This window comes from Lycorma delicatula, chromosome 1 (assembly GCF_047948215.1).
Source record: "Lycorma delicatula isolate Av1 chromosome 1, ASM4794821v1, whole genome shotgun sequence".
Lineage (NCBI taxonomy): Eukaryota > Metazoa > Arthropoda > Insecta > Hemiptera > Fulgoridae > Lycorma > Lycorma delicatula.
The window spans coordinates 207,270,322-207,285,308 of record NC_134455.1 but is presented as its reverse complement, the minus strand read 5'-3'; the positions used below and the strand labels follow the sequence as shown (position 1 = coordinate 207,285,308).

Sequence of the window (14,987 nt, the reverse complement as noted above, 5' to 3'; positions counted from 1 at the left end):
ATTATAATCTGTTTATAACTACTCATGTTTTGTTTATTTCAGCAACGGGACAACTATATAAGATCAGTGAAGCTTTTGCCAGATGGCCGGACTTTAATTGTAGGAGGTGAAGCAAGTAACCTAAGTATATGGGATCTTGCATCACCAACGCCAAGAATTAAAGCTGAACTGACTTCAAGTGCACCTGCCTGTTATGCGTTAGCAATTAGCCCTGATTCAAAGGTAATTCACAAAAAAACAATTTCTAAATGAAATATTTTTTTCTTTTTTATATGTACGTTTACTTCTTTGTTCAACTTTCGGATTGATTTTATTAATAATAATTGTAGTAAAACATTTAAATACCATTCTTTATTTTTAATAAAAACTGAGCACATAATAATCTGATATAGAGAACCAGATTGAAAAATACGTATTGAAAACCAACTACACGAAAGACAGTGTTACACTGTTGCATACATTTATTTGAAACCACTTAAATGAAAAGAAATAAATTCTTAATACCAAAATACTGATAATAAGAATTTTTTATGATAATTATTTTTATTTATGATGAAGAATAATTCACATTATAAATAAAGAATAATACAGGTTACATTTATATATAAATATGTATTGTTAAATTATTCATATGTTTTTTGTCTTTTATATTAAAAGATTAACATAATTTATATTTTAATAAAAACGAAAAAAAAAGCTCTGGTCCAAAACTCAACCCTTTTTTTTTGTTATGAAATTCACTTACTGTGATTTTCAGTAATTCCTTATGTTAATTTAATTATTTTTACTTTTATCTACACAAATTTAAAGCCTGTGCTTCTATGTCAAGCTGTGAGCTCCCTAAAGTTTCTTTTGTTTAGAAAGAATGATTAATAACATCAAAGTTGCCTTGTTTAACAAATATTACCTGTGTCCAGCAATTTTTATTGCATTTAAAATGGGTGCTTTTCATGAATTGTGAATTTGTGTTAAACTGGGAAAATAATTTATTAAATTGTTAGAACTGTTAAAAAACAGAATTTAAGAATGATGCTTTAAGCCAGACTCAAATGTAAAATTGGTGAAAAGGTTTTGTATATGGCCTACCTTCAACAGATGTTGATCCATGTTCAGGCCAAACATTAACATCCAAAACTGATAAATGGTTGTAAAATTATAGAAGCCATTCTAACCATCATTTAACTTTTCATAAGGTTAACCATTTCAAAAACTTCATCATGAAATTGTTACTCAAAATTTATGTATTATGCTTACTCAAAATTATGCACCATCTATACAAGATGGTGCATCTTGTATAGATATCAGTGCTGATGGTACAAAATTATGAACTGGAGGTCTTGATAATACTGTCCAATCGTGGGACCTATTGCACTGTAGCCAAATTTGACTAGAGATCAGAATAACTTTCTGCCATTCTGATATCTGTGATTATAAATATTTTCTCCATATTTCACATATTCTTACTTTGTTTAATTTTTGTGATATTTTTTTTATCTATATGGAGAGAATTTTCATCATTAATCATTCTTATTCTGAGTATTATTGGTGTTTACAGGTGTGTTTTAGCTGTTGTTCAGATGGTAACATAGCAGTGTGGGATCTACAAAACCAGACTCTGGTTAGACAGTTCCAAGGTCATACTGATGGTGCATCTTGTATAGATATCAGTGCTGATGGTACAAAATTATGGACTGGAGGTCTTGATAATACTGTCCGATCGTGGGACCTACGTGAAGGTCGTCAACTTCAGCAGCATGATTTCTCTTCACAGGTTTGTTTATTAAGGAAATAGCATAGCGCAGCATATTTCTAATATTTTTATTATTTATAAAGCTACAGCTTACATGTTTTAACTCCATTTGCACATAAAACATTTTTTTCTGGTTTTGAATTATTTACTTAATAATAAAATTGTAAAGTTTTGTTCATTTAGTGTTCGTTCTACTCTATATCAACTTGGACCATAGTCATAAACTTAATTGAAGTTAAATTGATGTCTTTGAGAAACACAGACATTGTATTCATTTACCTGCAAAATTTTAATATGTAAAATCAGTTTCAGTTACATTTCTTCTTGTACTAATTTAGGTAATACTGATTAATTACTAATTTATTTTTGGAAAATTACATTTTCTTCCATATACTTTATAATATTTATTTTCAAAGCTTTTTTTAATATAAATAGTAAATGTCATTACTTACTAAAAATGAAGATCTTGTGTGTAAAAATCGTGATCTTTGAGTAAAAAAAGAATTATATTTTGAGAAAGTTCTGATAATGAACTATAGAAGCTGTAGGGATAGCTGGTGGAATTTAAAATATATATATACAAAAATCATCAGACCATAATTGTCTTTTAATAATTTACCTTTCAATAAATCATAATTGCCTTTTATGGCCATGGGATCATACTGTGTTCATACTGGATACTAGTTATTTTCAGATTTTGAACGAAAAAAGAAAGTAATGTATTAAGTTATAAACTTATTTATTCCCTTCTTTATTTTTTGAGTCTTCTCTTTTGAAGATTCTATGTATGTTTGACCATGGATCTGCATTTACTTTCAAATTTATGGTTGTCACAACCAAGAAAATAAAAAATTTGTTTTAGCCAGTTTGATTAACCCATCTTTAATGAACTTCCAAAACTTACTCATTTGATAGAATTCTTCATAGCTTGGCAAAAATCTTCATAGAAGTCAGTGACAGCTTGTATTTTGCTCTAGTAAAAAAACTATGATGAACTATTAATGAAAGATTGAGATGGTGCTCTGAACCGTAATACAAGAAGTTTTTTCTTGCTCTTCTTTTTGAAAAGGTATTGTATTATAAAATGTAATTCTGAGAAAGGACTTAATGTGTAATTAGGTACTGTTTGTGTAATTAATATTAAACAGACTCGTAGAGAATTTATGTATAAAATGTTTTACAAAGATATTATTATTTATACATTTATTTGTAATAATTAAATTTATTTATTTAAGGAACTATTTTAAATGTACAATTATATTATAATTCTGTACATTTTAAAAAAGATATAAGGAGATCTTTATAGCTCATAAAATAAAAAATAATAAAGAAAGTAAAGAATTATTATTTCAATTATTTTCAATTCTTTGAAAATTGCAATTTTCAAAGAATTGAAAATTGCATTAGACCAGTTAAGTGATTGATGATTCCAAAAATATCTCGTTTAAAAACTTATTTGTCTGTTTTTTTCCAGATTTTTTCTTTAGGTTATTGCCCAACTGGTGAGTGGTTAGCAGTTGGTATGGAAAACTCAAATGTAGAAGTATTACATGCATTGAAACCTGACAAGTATCAGTTACATTTACATGAATCATGTGTTCTCTCTTTGAGGTTTGCTGCTTGTGGAAAGTGGTTCGTATCAACTGGTAAAGACAACTTATTGAATGCTTGGAGGACACCATATGGTGCTTCAATATTCCAGGTGTGTTTTAATTAAACTATTTTGTAAATTTTTGCAACCTTGTTTTTTATTTGCATTTAGTGTCAGCAAAAAGTCATAGTACTTATTTGAGAAGAGGTGATTTTGAGCATAGTAGCCACTTTTGTATTCACTTTAGTAGTATTCACTTTCATTAATTTCAGTCACATTTTAATCCAAATTAGATTCCTCAGAAATCTTCACTACCATCTTCTTGATAGATTTCATATTTCATTCATTATCATCACTGGAAAAGATGAATGAACTCATTTTTTGAACAAATAATACAACACAGAACATAATATTTATTTATCAACTAAATTAATAACTAATTACCACAATGTTTAATTAACAGCTGCCAACAAATCTTATGCATTTATTTTTAACAATATTCAATGTATCACTTACAGTTCAGTTATGAGGTTTTATAAATAAATCACAGTAAAGATACATGTTGCAAGTATGTAAGAAACCATAGACACAAAGCATAATATCTAGAAAGACCTGTCACTTCACTACAGCAACATTTGACATTAATATCAAACTATTTATCCATTGAGAGAAGGTTTAAAGTGTTACTGTTTTTATTTCTAACAAGATATTTACTGGTTTTTAATAATTGATTTCAAAAGGAAGTAATTTTTCATTTTACTGTATATACTTGTTTAATATATTTGATCAGATCTCTTTAGATAAAACATTTTAGGTTCATAGAGAATTATTCAGATTTTCATGGCTGTGTGGATTGATAAAATAAAAAGCAAGTATTGTATGATAAAAAAATTAACAAAAATTATTAATTTAATGATTTATGATCATTAATAATTTATGAGCAACCACATTTATTAAAACGTTTGATGTGGACTCATACCCCTTGTACGACTATTAAATTACATATACACATTTAAAAAAAATGAAAAGTGCATAAAATTTTATTTTATTAATAACTTAAAGAATTCTAATTTATCATAAAAAAATTTTTATAGTCAGAGGTTAATAATTATTAATAAATCAAAAATGAACTTTATTTATACAATTAACATTATTACAATTTGTATACATTAACTGTAAATAATTAACTTTTAACATCATTTTGCGTATATGTTAATGATGAATTAAATTGGATGATGAAGTGCATCGAACAAGTGCTACAATAGAACTTTACTCAACGAGAGTCTGTTCAGATCTGAATAATTATTCTGTACATCTGGTACAGATTGCAGCTGCATTGCATTCCATCATACAGTAGATTTCTAAATATTAAGTGATATGAAGCACATTTGGATTTTGGAATGCAATGCATCAGGATTTTACTGTAAATAACTCACCCATCCCCAAATAAAACACCATGGGGTTGATTATCAGGCAGAGGTGTGTTTTCCTATAAATATTTCGGTGTAAAATACAGTAATAACAATTATAATAAATATACAATAAAATATTATTACCCAAATTGATATATCACCTGTGACCATATTATTTTTCCTGACCACCAACAAATTGTTTAAGTTTATCTTTTTTAATTCTAACATCTTAAGTTCTATTGATAATTCAGAGTGTTGCACTTCATCCATATTCAATTCATTTACTTCAATAAATCTAGGATATCCATAACTTTTAATCATAAACTGTAGTGAGCTATCCTTATACAATATTTAACTATTATTCGAATTTATTAAATATATCCCTTGTACCACTTTAGTTACACTTTCTTTTTCATTTACAATGATTAACCTTTCTTTCCAAAAATAATATAATTCTAAATTATAATTTTCAATTAATATCAAATGAATGGTCTTCATATAAACAGAACCACTCACCAGGTCTGTCTTTTCACCAGATCTGACCTCTTTGGCACCTCGTCCAGCAGTCCCTTCTACCCAAACATAAAAGTAATCAGCTATTTTTTTAGCTGAATATATCCCACTATTGCTTCCATGGGGTGGATGTTATTCATTCACGTGGGGGACGACCGTTGTTCGCAGTCGTGGTTGGCTCAGATCCATTGGGTGTTGGTTAGATGCCCCAATGGTCAGATGAGCAATACACCGTCGTGCAAGTCACAAAGGGTACACCTAATGTCAGGATATTTCCAGCTTGATGGAGTATCAATGATTTGCAGGCGAAGTTGGGCAGGATTCTGGACAGTCTCCTGGGAACCAGAGTGCTGGTTCCTCTGGCGCTAATGCCAAGTCTCCTGCCTGGTGTTCATCACTCACTAACCCCAGAGATGCAGGTTTTGAACAGTTCGTGGAAGCTAGGAACCTCTACTTGATTAATGGTGCAGAAAAATCGCCAACTTCCTCTCTTTCTCTTCCGAACTGGGAGAAAGTTACATCGACGTCACTTTGGTGACAGGCGACTTGCTGTGAAGTACAAGTAGTTGGATTAACTAACTAGCGACCATAGGCTTATAACCTATGAGGTCGTTTACAAAGTCGATCAGACCAGATTCGGGTTGCTATAACCTAAGGGGCCTGGATCAGCACAGGCTGCGGCGTGAGTGTGCAGCTGCCTTGCAGGGGTTGGAATGGTGCATGGAGCACACAGAGGAAGTGCAATTGATGACTGAACAATTATGCCAGGCCATCAAGACTGGCTGCGATAGGGTCCTACGATGGCCTCAGCCACTGGATGAACCCTTAAGTAGTGGCGAGTCCACTGATCAGGGAGTGCCTGGAGCTATCATGACAGCTGCTTCCAGGGAGCCGTCTGTTAAATGCAGGCAGAAACACGGAAACAAGTGGTGGTCCTATGATCTTAGCGTACTGCACACAAGAGTTAGGTATACTAGGAGAAGATGCCAGCATCGCCTTCTAATGGGGATTATTGTTTATGATGTGTGCGCTGAGCATCTACCGGCACACCTGTAATGAGTATGTTCATGCCATCAAGGAAGCCAGACTCAAGTTATGGCAAGACTCCATGCATGAGTTGCAGCGCAGTCCCTGGCTGCTCACAAAATCATGTTACTGACAAAGGCCATTGCACATGCTGTTCAAAGTTTGATGTAGGTTTGGTGGTCGTAACCACACTTTAACATCTGTGGCGACTTACCAGGTGTTCCTGGACACTCTGTTTCCAGATGCTCCGGAGAGTAAAGCATAGGTCGGCGTTAGGGCAAGGACTATGCCCTTCCCTGGCATATGGGCTGTGGATCCTGTAGGTATAGACCACGTGGCTTTTTGAATGGCACTGAAAAAGGCACCTGGGATTGAACAACTTGACCCGGATATATTCTAACATCTGTTCCTGTCATAAGAAAGCTGATTGGCAGGCTGTTCACAGGGTGCCTTAGCTGGGGTTGCTTCCTGACTTGCTGGAAAGTGGCTTTGGTGAGGGTGTTCTTAAAACCAGGAAAGGATCCTAGTGAGGTTGGCAGTTATCGACCCATCAGCAAATTGCTTGAGAGGCTGGTTGTGGAACAGCTCTGGGAAAGCATTGAGGTGAACTGTTTTCTAAATTGAGGCCAGTATGGCTTCACGAAAGGGGTTGGCACTGAGGATTGCATCTTAAATGGTCTTGTCGAGGTGGAAAGCACCAACTGTAAATATATTTTGGCAATTTTTATAGACATATAGGCAGCATTTCCTTTTTTGTGTTGGTAGTTCTATCCTCTATGAGTAGGACTGCCACAATGTTCCTGTAACCCTGCAGGCCGTAGTACGTAACTATTTGTCTAATTGTACAGCTCTGTTTAAAAATGCGCACCTAGCTGTAGAAAAATCCATTGCTAGAGGAAGCCCGCAGGGTTCTGATCTTGGCCCCCTGCTGTGGAACCTGGTATTTGATGGGTTTCTAAGATTGACATTCCCACAAGGGGTACAGCCCAGCCGATGACTGTCTCCTTTTAGTTCGTGGTAATTCATGACTGCAGCAGGAAGATCGAAAGCAAGCAATAGATCAATATATTTAATTTAAAAAAAAAAAGTTAAAATGGAGATGAAGTCTGATGTACCTTCCCTTTGTAGACCCAGATATTTCATTTGGCTATATCTCTGGAACCAATGAAAATAAGTACCACTTATGATATATTGTTGAAAAGCTGTCAATGAGGGCTTATTACTGCAGTTAAGAAAAAGTCTGAAATCCAATTTTTTTTTGTTTTTGGGCTTTTTTGGATATTTTTGGTTGCAATCAGAAGAGGAGGTGCACAACTAGATGTTACAACAGTCCTAAATCCAAAATTTCAACATACTATGGCTAATTGTTTTTGGGTTATGCGAGATGCATACGTACGTACGTTCGTACATACATACATACTGATGTCACACCGAAATTAGTCAAAATGGATTCAGGAATGTTCAAAATGTATATTTCCATTGAAATCTGAAAACTAAAATTTTTCATGTTCACAAAACTTTTTTACTGCCACCCAGAGTACAAGTTTATTTTTAAATCTCTTTCCAGTTTCAGTATTACCTTCAGGAATTGTAATCTATTATAACAAATACCTATTTAAGAATTAGATTTGTTTTTCTGTGTTTTTGATAATAACAGTTATGAAAATAATTTAGAATTGTAAACCATTGAAACAGAAAAATCTTCATTAAGTCTCTAAAGATGAAAGAGATGCAAAAGAAATGAAAATGTTTTAATATAAGTTATAAAAATTTTGTATATATTAAATTTTGTTCAGTTATTGTTTCACAAGTTTTGGTTTTTAATTCAAATTGTTAGTGTTAAAAAGATAGAACTGTATGTATCCTTGTAGAATATTTGATATTTATAAAGGATGATTTTATCTAAGTTTATTGTCTCAGAATAGCCAAATTTAATGCTTTACAGTTACTATTGTAAGCATATTTAATTTCATGAATAAGTTTATTTATGCTATAAATATTATAAAACTTGATTTGCCTCACCTTACTTAAATTTTACTGACACTTGTCTTTATAACTATTAGGTTGTTAACCCACTAGAATGCCTATCAATTAGATTTAATGACTTCAGTTTTTTAATATCTGTGTTCAAACCTTTTTAACATAGTTATTTTACTTGAAAATATCTGTGCTAAAAAAAGAGCTAATCTGGAAAAAATCTTACTTATTTATATAATTATTATTGAAATTTATTAATAAAATAAAGAGTATTAACTAATATTTAGCAGTAAAAAAAAGAAGATGCTTTATATAACAAATTATTTAAAAGTACATTACAATGGACTGTGGAAAACAAAGACTAAGAGAACACAGGGAGCGGAAAAGAGTCGGCTGTGCGCAGCCGTCTGGCGCACAACGTGGTCTACTCTGCATCAATAGCAGCAGCTGGCCTGGTAACTAACATAACCTCATACAAACACAAACAAGACTAACTGAAGAAGGTGGCGTTTTTAAGCCAATTCTCTGTTATCAATATTGCTAGCATTAAATATTATATTTCTATTAAATTCTATATCTACTCACTCCATAAGCCTATTTTAAATATAAAAACACCAAAATGTTCAGAAAAAGAGTCTGTACACACTAATATTTCTTTACTTTAATGAATATCTGTAAAATACATAATATTTTCACAAACATGAGGGTAAAAATGCGTTGAGGGTCCAGGGGGCAGAGCCTCCTGGCTAGATGGTCAGGCAAGAAAAGCAAGCCTTGACCAGCTAGTATTATATATATCTTGTCATTAACAATATTTTATTTATTTTTCAGTCAAAAGAATCATCATCAGTGTTAAGTTGTGATATCTCAGCTGATGACAAATATATAGTGACAGGATCTGGTGATAAGAAAGCTACTGTTTATGAAGTTATTTACTGACCTCGCAGTACAAACACAAGCAGCAATACAAGCAACAAATTGAAGAAATGATGATCTGATGACAACCATTTTTACCTCTCATCCATTTTTATCACCAGAATAATAATTATAAATTATTATTTCCAGCATTATAGATGACAATTGCGATAGCGATGATGACGATATGGTGCCTTCTCATAATATCACCATGAATCTCTTTTGTGTTCTGAGTTTGTGTGTATGTGTGTGTGTATGTGTGAGCGCACATGAGTTTATGGATGTGTACTGCCTACTATGATGGTGAGCTGGTACTAAGGTGTTGGTAAGCATAGCGTATGCCAGCATTTTTGTTATGAAATTCATTTTGCAAACTAAGGCTCAGAATATAATTTTGTTTAATAATATTGTAGTATTTTATAACTGGCATTTATTTCATTTAATTTTATCTAACTTCTGTTTTAAAACAGAATTCAGCAATATTGTCATAAATATTTGATGGGTATTAAATTTTTGCGGAGGAAATAAATTCAAATCCATTTTTAAAATTGTCTAAAGAAACTTTTATATTATGTGGAGTTGCTTTTACTTTTAATTAATATGTTCTGTTATACTTTAATTGCTTTCTGTTTAGAAATTTAATTTATTATCCACAGTTGTGATGCAGCTTCTTTCATTTTCTGTAAATGAATGTCTTAATATTTTATGTAAAGCATTTGTAATAAATTTGTACAGGAATGAACCTGTTTTAATCTACACTCCTACTTTTTACTACAGTGAAAGTTTTAATACTTATTTAAAAGAATTATTGTTTTATCGGTGTCAATATTTGTTTGAAGATGTAATATGTAAAAACTTATATCAGGTTACTTCATAATTGTTCAATTTAATTGTAACTAGAGTTTTCAATTTGCACATAGCTGATTTAAACTTTTAATTTTTTTAAATTCATATTAATGAATTGAATTAGTACAATAGTGCCTAAAATATACATTGCTTTTTATGGTGTAGTGCTCCATAGTACCTAATTTTAAAAATTCAAATTCAAATATATTTACAATCTTGTAATTGCATTTTTATCCTCTGTTCTTTGATATATGTGAGTTATTTATGAATAAATTAAAATGTTTTTTATTTTTATTCTGAGTTAAGATAGTTTTATTACTTACACAGTTAGAATAATGATATGTATATTACTGTATCATATAAAAATAGATTATTACTTAAGAAAATTTGTGTTCTAAACTTATAGTTAGAAAGTCTGCATTGCGCATTAACTTATTAGAGAATATTTTGTGATAGTTTACTCATAAAGGAATGCTGGTTTGTATGGTGGTAAATAGCTCTGTTATGCATAAAATTAAAGTTTTTAACATACTATTCCTAAGTATTTTTTGTAGTTAGTATAACTTTTAACTGGTATCTGATTTTAATATAACTATTATAAATCTGTGACTGGTCTCATTATCTTTATATATCATTTTATTTATAATCATCTACTATGACATTTATTCTGAATCCTGCACTATCCACATTCAGACTGGAGTTTAAATAATTAAAAAATATTGTAAAGAATTATGTGTAAAATGTATAATGATTTATGTACGATTTATTAAGTTACCAACAATTATTAATTCCATGGATGTTACTGTTTTCCCTTCTCTCCAGATGGTATCAACTTAAAACTACATTCTCTTTGTTGTCAAATATCTCATTAAGTTAAAATCAGCATCAGTTAACAACACTCTTTTGACTGATTAGAGAAAGATGTACATTCATAAATCATAAAGTTTTTCAGATTATGTGATGTAGTGTTTTTTTCATACTAAAATATCAACCATAGCAAGGCAGATTAAAATGGACCTATTTATGGAGTCCTGTAAACACAAACAAAACACAATCACTTACATCGTTCATTCAATTCAATTTATAAATCTTTTGCTGTCTTATGTGTTTTTCTTTCTACATGTTATCAAAACTTATTTTTCAATATAGTTTGCTCTTCCTTCTGTATTCTCATGTCTTCACAAACCTGTTTGTTTTATTTTTCTAATACCATCCCTATCTTTTACTCTCCATTACTGGATTAATCTAAACTTTGTCTGATCTCATGAACTCTCACACAAATTTTAGCCTTTTCGTATTTTTTCTCATGTATTTGCTTCCTCCCACATTGTAATTCTCCGTGCTCCTTATTTCTTATTCCCTAATCTCTCTGTTATGTTTTCATTTCATAGAGCACTTCAGTGCACTTATACAACATAAATTTTATTGATTATCATGATGTTTTTACATACATACTTATGTTTGTTAGTGATATTTTGATTAATAACTACATAACAAATTTTTAAATTATTACTACCAATATAGTATTATCATAGAGCATTGGTAGTCTTTTACTTTGCAATATAGAATGTGTTTCCTTTTTTATGATCTATTTTACTCTAATATTGTACAATATTATAACAAATATTTGTATAAACATGTTAAATATTTATAATTTTGTGGATGATATGATATACCTACAAAAATACTTCCATTAACATGATTGCTATTTTGGCTAAGTTCTTCACAATATTTTTAGAGCATTCAATGGACCTCATTATAGGCAGGATTCCCCTGAGCCCAGGCATTAGTGCACTTCCCCTGTAAATAGGCATTGCTGCTTTGTAGAATTTATCTATTTCAATTCCAATCTGAAACTGTTTAAGGAATAAAAAACTTTTTTATATTTATCAAATGTATTGTTTAAAAAATACTAGTTACATGTGATGTGTTATTAATTATATTTTATTCTTGCAAATGAATGTAATTTTTTTTTCAAATCAATTGATTTTTAATAGCTGGTTTCTTGAAAATGATATTGATAAAGGTTCTTCTGAATTTCCTATATGAGTACTCAATCATTAGCAATGTATGTGCTGTTTTATAAAACAAATTAATTTATATTACTTCAAGTAATGTAAATGAAGTGCGAGTGGATTTGTATTTAGGTTTATGCTGTTAAAAAACAATGTTACCACATGTCTTATAATGTATAAGAATAGCAGCATAGAAGATTGTGATAAAATAACTGTAACAGAAACTTTTTAATGTGATATAAGTGCAGAAAACATTTGTATATTGAGCGCATCGTCATATCATTATCATCGTTGTCCTTCTATAAACTGCATTATCATGTTGTAATGAGTTTTGCATACCGTGTAGCCTGTTCTATGTCACTGTAGATTGTATGTATAAGTTTTACTTTGTGAGAATAATGTTCAACATTGTAATATTTATTATCAAGTCAGATCAGTTATGAAATGAGTAGTGCATATGAATGTTTAAATTGTTTAATTACCAACTTTTCTTGTGGACTGAGTAAAACAATGAAAAAGAGCCATCACCATAATAGCCTATTAATTACATATTACTATGTAAATAAAATAATGGAGTATAAGTTAACTGATGAGCATGTATGTGGTAAGTCTTAATATTTTCAAATTTAAACTCATTAAAACAAGAGTTAATGGTTCATTGTGTTATAGATACAATTCGTCTCTTTTGGGAGAAAATTTACTCAAAATTTCCCTAACATGTTCATGTTACACGCTCGTCTAGTTTACTTGAACTCTTGTATTGAAATCAGGGATTCATTTTGATTTTTTATGTATGTTTTTCATCTTATGTACACAACTGTATTAGTTTGAATGATTTCAGCTTATAAATAGTTATGGTTATAGACACATAATTTTTGTTATTTTTAAATGGTTAATTAATTGTAAATAAAGTGTTTAATTATAAATAATTTTGATTGATTCACAGATAAACTGTTCATTTTGTTAAGAATATATTATATATAAATATTATTATCATAAAAAATCTAAGTACATTACACCTTTAACCGAATTACAATAAGATGACAGATAAAAAAAATTAAAAAGCAAACTAGAAAAATATATATAAGATGGAGAATGAATGACATAAGTACAATATAATACAATATAACATATTATTGTCTTATTGTATTATTGTATTTTTATTATACTGTATTATATTGTATTTTTATTATTTTATTTGTATTATATTAATAATGATAATGATATTACTGTTGATAATTTGTAATATGATCGTTAGTAAAGAGAAATTTAGAATTTTCATTTGTTAATTCTTGTTTTATCTCCTTTAAACCTTACATCCATTTCAGTGTTTAAAAAATTAAAAAAGGAGAAAAATCAATAAACTTGCAAGGCAAATAATTCTGAAGAACCTGAACCAGGGTCATTTGGAAAGTTCTCGGCCTGACACAGAAAAGGTGCAAATATGACCAAATGACTATGATATTTGTCAAGCTAAAGAATATTATCCTTTAGATGGCATGCTGCAAAGTTTCAGGTGTATACATTTAATTGCTTTTTTATGGCAATCGAATAAAGCAAACAAGTTTTGAGATTTTCTGAAAAATGGATAAAAGTGAAATTCACGTTATTATAAAATACCTTCTTTTAAAAGGTTTAACCCTGATTGATATATAAAAAGAATTAAGATTCCATTTTAAAGAATTTCTTTCCTTTCGTTTTTTGATTGTAAAAAAGATTGATCAAAAAATCAATCAAAAGCAGAAAAATGTATTCATTATGTCCTAAGATACCAAACACTGGGTTGGAGCAGATAAAAGTATGCCAAAGAATGAAAAAACAGTTCCATCTGCAGGAAAGTTATGGCTACAGTTTTTTTTGGAATTGTAGTCATGAGATCCTCATATAATATGTAGATTAGCGATGGCAAATCTTTTTGAGAAGTGGGTCAAATTTTGTTCATTATTTTTTTTAATACTAGACCGTGGGTCACCAAGTTAGTGGCGTCATTTGGAAAGGGGGGAAGGGTGTGGTGAAAAGGGTACCAATAATTAGGAAACGCAGAAAATTTGTTAAAAGAAAAGTTTGACAGTTAATCCTTTATTTGATACTCACTTTTATAATCCTTTAAAAATGTTTAAGTTTCCTTTTTGTTTAAAACTTTTACTTTTGCAAGTGAAGAGCAAAAAATAAAGGTCGATGTCAAAAAATTGATATCAGGGGGATGATACCATGAATTACCCCACACCAGGTAACACCATGCGTAGTGGCGCCTCTGCTCTGACTATCTGAATGAACAAGGAATAAAGAAAAGCCCATATATATTATGAAATATTCGTTATTAATAAACGTAGTTATAGATATATTTATTATAAATTTGATAAAATTATAGTTAATGTGAAATCTGTTGCTTATTTTCAGTTAGTTTCTTAATATTAGGTTCATATTCCATATTCATTAGTTTAATGCATTTCACAGTCAATTCATTTTCAAGTTTATTTCTGTTGGTAGTTTTTAGAAGATTCATTGAGGAAAACAATTTTTCACACAAATATGAGGACCCAAACATTGTTAAAAGAGCATTAGAAACTTTCTTCATTGACATAAACTTGTTTGGTAAAGAATCCCAAACGTTTAATAAAATATTTTCAATTTTTAGTGTGGGATCATTATTGTCTGCACTGCTTTCAAATTCCTTTCCTTCTACTTTGGAAATCAAGTTTTCTAATTTATTCTTCCACATTATGCTGCTTTGAAATTCAGCTAATTACATTTCTAAATCATGTATACCTAGCCACATAAATTCAGTTAACTCCATCATTTCGAATTCTGTTTTGTATGGATATAAAATAAAATGAAATGTATTTTCTAAACTTTTAAATTGATTAAATCTCTCCTGAAAAGCTTGTTTTATTTCCTGTACTAGCTGCAGGGCGTGCCAATGGCACGATTATTAGGTATCT

At 30.3% G+C, this 14,987-nt stretch overlaps 1 protein-coding gene across 5 annotated transcripts in view; it reads left to right on the top strand.

Annotated features, from left to right (window-relative positions):
* The window catches only part of LOC142327837 (transducin-like enhancer protein 4), a 201,691-nt gene extending 188,365 nt beyond the window's left edge, over positions 1 to 13,326 (top strand). For all 5 annotated transcript variants that reach the window (XM_075371188.1, XM_075371196.1, XM_075371205.1 and 2 more), the window contains 4 exons: positions 43 to 222; positions 1,556 to 1,771; positions 3,225 to 3,452; positions 9,101 to 13,326. In XM_075371188.1, coding sequence (XP_075227303.1) covers positions 43 to 222; positions 1,556 to 1,771; positions 3,225 to 3,452; positions 9,101 to 9,208 — 732 coding nt within the window. In that variant the 3' untranslated portion in view covers positions 9,209 to 13,326. The remainder of the gene's footprint in view (positions 1 to 42; positions 223 to 1,555; positions 1,772 to 3,224; positions 3,453 to 9,100) is intronic.
* The last annotated feature ends 1,661 nt before the right edge of the window (positions 13,327 to 14,987 follow it).